Source organism: Physeter macrocephalus, chromosome 7, assembly GCF_002837175.3.
Source record: "Physeter macrocephalus isolate SW-GA chromosome 7, ASM283717v5, whole genome shotgun sequence".
In the NCBI taxonomy this organism is placed as follows: Eukaryota; Metazoa; Chordata; class Mammalia; order Artiodactyla; family Physeteridae; genus Physeter; species Physeter macrocephalus.
In genome coordinates this window covers 131,208,796-131,214,818 of record NC_041220.1, presented here as the reverse complement: position 1 = coordinate 131,214,818, position 6,023 = coordinate 131,208,796, and the positions used below count along the sequence as shown (strand labels likewise).

At 34.2% G+C, this 6,023-nt stretch overlaps 1 protein-coding gene across 11 annotated transcripts in view; it reads left to right on the top strand.

The window, feature by feature from the left end:
• The window catches only part of MFSD8 (major facilitator superfamily domain containing 8), a 125,883-nt gene that overhangs the window by 82,221 nt on the left and 37,639 nt on the right, over positions 1 to 6,023 (top strand). For 10 of the 11 annotated variants that reach the window (XR_003680694.2, XR_003680695.2, XR_008617917.1 and 7 more), the window contains 2 exons: positions 4,323 to 4,563; positions 5,385 to 5,498. Coding sequence is in view for 8 of the 11 variants with exons in the window: in XM_055086215.1 (XP_054942190.1) it covers positions 4,323 to 4,563; positions 5,385 to 5,498 (355 nt within the window). In the remaining 3 variants the exon portion in view is untranslated. The remainder of the gene's footprint in view (positions 1 to 4,322; positions 4,564 to 5,384; positions 5,499 to 6,023) is intronic. The other variant, XM_028492274.2, reaches the window with a different exon arrangement.

Below are 6,023 nucleotides of genomic sequence, written 5' to 3'. Positions count from 1 at the left end.
GGAGGGAGGGAGGGAGAGAGAGAGAGAGAGAGAGAGAGAGAGAGAGAGAGAGAGAGAGAGAGAGAGAGTGTTTCAGCCTAGATTCTGAGCCTTGGCCAATATTAGATCTATAGCCAGTAATTTATTATATCATGTACTTGGATGAACCTAAGGTCCTCAGATCTTTACACTTTTACCTCCTTTTTTTCTGGAGTGCTTTCCTTCCCTCCATCTCTCCTTTCCTCTGCCATTCCCTTCCTCCCTTCTTCTCCACTATTTTTTATTAATTCTTCAAGGCTTTTCTCCAATGTCACCTTCTCTGAAAAGCCTTTTCTTACTGTCTCTCACCCCAGTTTGCATTAGAAGGTTTTCCTATGTGCTTCCATATCCCTTTATCATTAATACTTATCAATGAGTGTTGTAACAGCATGTTACAGAGAGTTTACCTAACTTCTCTACAAGATTGTTAGAATGGTTGGAAGGCTTCAACAAAAATAATAGACACATTTGATGAATATTTAGGGTTTAAAAATTATACCTATTATATAAGAAATTTATTGACATCTTATATTTCATTTTAGATTTTTAAGTTTTTACAATTTTTAACTTAAAAATACTATTTTCTAATATCTTTTAAAAGAAATATAGGAAAAAAATACACATTTTACTTTTTAGTGATTTAGTGGCACATTTTCACTGCCATTTTGAAAATTAATTTAAACTAATTAAAAATTTATTTTACATGAAATCATTACTCATGACACTAAAAATTCTTTCCATACTGGCAGAATTATTAGAATTGGAACAGAATATTTAACAATTCTGGAGCAATATCTTCTGTGCTAAAATATGTATTTCCCTGTATCTAGTTTGCTTAACCTCAAAATTCTCAAAAGAAAGGATTTACAAAATTAGGTCTACTCAGCATAATAAGTTGAATTTTGAAAAGGTTCACTCCTTTCTCCAGATATTTGCAGTCTCTTCAAAGGTAAATTTATTGAGGGCACACGAACATATCACTAGTTCTTTGGCAATACAAGCATAACATTTTCACCAAAAACCTTGTGAGTTAATTTTCTCAAGTTATTTCATAATAATATTGATAGCTCATTGTGTGCCAGGCACAATACTAAATCTTTCATCTAAATCATCTTTTGATCTTCATAACAACTCTGTGAGGTGGTCATTATCACTCCTGTTTAGCAGATAAAGAAACTCAGACTAGAGAAGTTAGGTAGCTTGCCCAAGATCACACAGCTAGAAAATGGCAGAATCAAGCCTATCTGAAACCAGAATCTGACTCTACAGTGCTATGTTACCTACTGCCTTAAGATTTTTCATTCTTTTTTTAAAATGTTATTTGTTTATTTATTTTATTGAAGTATAGTTGATTTACAGTGTTTCAGGTGTATAGCAAAGTGATTCAGTTACACACACACACACACACACACACACACATATTCTTTTTCAGATTCGTTTCCATTATAGGTTTTTACAAGCTACTGAATATAGTTCCCTGTGCTATACAGTAGGTCCTTGCTGTTTATCAAAATTTTCATTTTTAATTTAAGGCTACTATCTCTTTTACTATAATATGTTACCAAATATTACTTAGCTTAAAAGTCATCTGTGAGAAAGATAAAAAGCTAGGCCAAAACCACCCCTCTAAAACCCCCAAATGATAAGTTATCTGTCTGAAAGGAATTTGGCACTGCTGTGAATCTCTGACTTGTGCTTCTGGCCCTGGCTGATAGACAGCTCTCAGCCCAGTGTTTCCGTAGCCTGTGTTGCCCAGAGTTGTCATTGATTTCCAGGAAAACTCATATTCTTAAACCCAGATTTTGAATTGGAATGATAGGTTATCTATAGGCCCAGGGACATAGTGGGACTACTCATGCATGTTACAATACAATATAATAATAAAACTGACATATCAGTAAAAACAAAATACCAAGAAATATTAAAATATTAATTTTTTATGTATAGGTAACATTCATTTAGTGCATACTATAGGCAGACATGACCCTAAGCACTATACATGTCTTGGCTTAAATAATTCTCATAACAACTCTGTGAAGTTACCCCCATTTGACAGATAAAGAATTAAAGCATGCTGTTTTTTTTCCTCAGCTACTCAAAAATGCAGGATTTTTCAGAATCAGATAAGTAGAACCTGGTTTGGAAACTCCTTGATGGCAAGAACTGTGTTCATTCAATTTGTATTCATATTGCCTCGCACAGGTTTTGTCGCAGAGAAGGCCTTAGTGACTGTTAATTGGATGAATAAGCAATAATCTATAAATAAATAGTAGAGGAGGCTTGGAACACATCTCAGCTCCCATAGCGAAGCATTAAGATTTCTAGAACTTTGACTTTGTCAATATTATTAACATGTTTAGAGAAGAATGTTTTGAAATTCAGTACTGCGCACTGTGGGCTTTTTTTTTTTTAAGAGAAGAGACGGATCTAACTTTCACTGAAGTGTGCAAAACCAAACAAGTTTACAGATAATTACCATACAATATGAGTGGGTAAAAGTCTAAGAGCATGATGTGTGAGTGTGTGTGCGTGTTCACAGGGAGAGAGAGCTAGAGGGAGAGGGAGAGAGGCAGAGAGACAGAAGGAGTGGGGGCCCGGGGAGAGAGAGATATACACACAGTCTGACACAGACAGACAGACATGGGGGTTAGGGAGATGTTGTTGATCCAGACTAAAGAGATCCTGGAAGATTTCCCAAAAGCAGTTATATCTGAGCTGAGTTTGGAAGGCCTACAGAAATTGGTCACCAGAAGGAGCAGTCTGGGCCACGGAGTAGGAGTTTGGAAAGGCATTCCTGATGGAAGGGGCAGTAGAGGAACCTGTGCAAAGGCCTGGAAGCAAAGAGCTTGACTCATTTTGGAAACTTCAAAAAGTTCTCTGTGGCTGGAAGTTAGAATTGGGGGGAGGGAGCACGCAGAGAGATGAAGTTAGAGAGGAGAGACAGTGGCCAGCTTGTGAGCTAGTTTTACATAATAAGTAGTTGAGATTTTATCCTGAAAACAATATGATAGAGATCATTAGAGGTGGCCAGAGGATTGGAAACAACATGCTGTTATTACTATAAGAGAGAGAGAAAGACACAGGAGCACAGATAACAGTTCAATTACTGAACTGATACCTTCTGTTGTAGTATAGAACCTGTATCTTCCAAACCATTTTACTTTCCTGTTACAATTCTAGCAGAATTCTAGCAGATTCCAGTTTTCCAGTCATTGTAAAGAATAGTATCCAATAAAAATAGCAAATGTTGTTAAAATTGTTAGAGCCATCTTTAAGAGTCAGCTCACTTCTGTCCATGAAACGGACACTTGACTATTATGATCAATTGATATCCTGAGAAGACACTTTTATCCTTTTGCTTTCAAACCACTAGGCATTTAACATTAAAATTGTTTTCATTGCTTTTTTGAAAATTAATTTTTAAATTTATATGACATGAAGTCATTATACTTATTCACTCTTATTTCTCATCCCACACAAACAGAAATGTACCTAAATATCTTCATTTTAAACTTTTTAAAAATATCTTCGGAAAAGAAAAGGCCATGGTTTTCCTTATTAAGTTGTTCTACCACTAAACCTATATATGTTTAAACTTATGTCCTAAAATTTAATGGCTCTTATTTTTCCAAATTATTATTTAACCTACCATATTTTTAAAAACCCAATCTGTTGATTTATTCCATAGTCCCTTTTATAAGCTAAAATTTTCTGTTTTCTGAAAGTATTTTCTGAGTTGTAATCATTTGGTTTTAACCTCAGTATTAATGATATATAAATCCTCTTTGGTAGAATCCTGGATTGTCTATGCTGAAAGGAAGAATTAGTAGTAGGTTTAATGAGAGAAATTTTATTATTATCTTTAAGCATTTGATTATTGTGCCCAGTTAAAAAAAATAGATTCACAGTGCTAATGGTTGTTTAGTTTAAAGAGTAGCGTAAGGTAAATAATTGTATTTACTTTGCAAGAATTAAAGAATGGCATATTATTTTTATGATATTGTTAGGTATATAATGTGATTTTTAACAAGATTTTTATGACAGAACTTCTATAATTGTTCTAAAAGATGAAGTTTCCTAAACATTTTTCCTTGTGTATAGTGAATTGTTAACACATTTAATTGTAATGTCAGAAGTTTGAATTCCTTACTGTAAGTAATGGTGTTATAAAACATGTGTTAGAATTATTGTTTTTATTTTTTTAATAAGAAATGTTACATGGTCAGAAAAAACGTATTTATTTAGATTTTTAACTTTACTTTTCTCGGATAACAATTCTTAAAGCATTGTACTTTTTTCTGCAGATTGATCAGACTGCCGATGCAAGTTTTTTGGGCTGGGTTATTGCTTCTTTTAGCCTTGGCCAAATGGTAGCTTCACCTATATTTGGTTTGTGGTCTAACTATCGACCAAGAAAAGAACCTCTTACTGTTTCCATTTTCATTTCGGTGGCAGCCAACTGCCTGTATGCGTATGTCCAGGTTCCAGCTTCTCATAATAAATACTACATGTTGGTTGCTCGTGGATTGGTGGGATTTGGAGCAGGTAATATGCATGCATGTATGTTTTTGATTGTGTTGGACTCCCATTCATCCTGACATTTATGGCCTTATCTCATCTAGGGTCACCTCTTCTCAATCTTCTATACGACGTTCAACATACAGATGTCTCATTGCAAATATCTTTCCTATCATTTTGCCTTTGCTCATGATGTTCCCATTACCTATAGTTTCTCTCTTCTGTTCCCATGATTCTTCATCTTTCAAGATTCAGTTCAAGTTCCACCTCTTCCATGAAGCTTTCTTAGGTTACACTACCGCTTCTCCAACATGTCTCTGGCATTTGCTTATATACTGTTTTGCACTGTTTTCATCCCTTATCATCAACTAGCTAGTAAACTTAGTGTAATTAGAGACAATTTATGACTTTTGAAAATATTCTCTAGCCCCTAGCAGAGTCTGTTCAACATAAATGATCAGCAAATTTTTTTGACTCAAATTTTTAGGATTTTTTTTTATAAACATGCAGAGTGTGTAGCATATTTCTTTTAAAATAGTGTAGCAAATTAGTAGTACTCCATTCACTCAATGCTTTCTTGGTATTTCATGATGAAAAAAAGTTTAAGTTTCCTGTATGTCATTTTTTCATTCATTCACATCTTTAACTGTGTTTTCATGTTACTAAAAGTAATATTTTCCATTAATTGATACATTTGTTCACTATACGTGCCTTATATAATCTTAAAGAGGAAGCAGTAAGTGTGTTGTAGGTTAATATTTCTTCTTCTGTATAGAGCCAAATTAAGTTGAATTTTTATAAACTGGAGAATATTTTCTTTTACTTTGTATTATTGTGTCTTTTCTTAGGAAATGTAGCTGTTATTAGATCATATATTGCTGGTGCTACCTCTCTTCAGGAAAGAACAAGTTCCATGGCAAACACAAGTGCGTGTCAAGCATTAGGTTTTATTCTAGGTCCAGGTAGGTGTTCTTCACTTATCATTACTTGGATTTGAATTGGGAAAACTTTTGAGGTTCAAATGTTAGATGCAATTCAAGTATAAAACCTCATAGCTGAAGGCAAAGGGAGGGAAACTGATATTTTTTGATCTAGCAGTGAGGGTAGGCTCTTTATATGTGTTAACTCATGTTCCCTAAATTAAATGTTATTAGTCCCACTGTACAGATTAGGACACCAAGGCATAGAGAATCTAAGTAAATTATCCAGGGTCACCCTGATAGTAAATGGGAAATATGAGATTCAAACCTCACTGTCTGATTCCAAAGTATACGTTCTGTCAGATAATCATTTAGCTTGACATCTCAGCAAGTTTGCTTTTTTTTTTTTCCTGTTATGAGAAACAAAATTCTTTTAATTGAAGGATTTGAGGAAAGTTACAGGAGGTTTTTTCCCCTTTTGCCTTTTGCCCATACCTTTAAGACTTTTCTAAGGTTGAAGAAAACGAAAGAGTTTAAAAAAGATTTACTAGTCTCTTCTTTCCAACC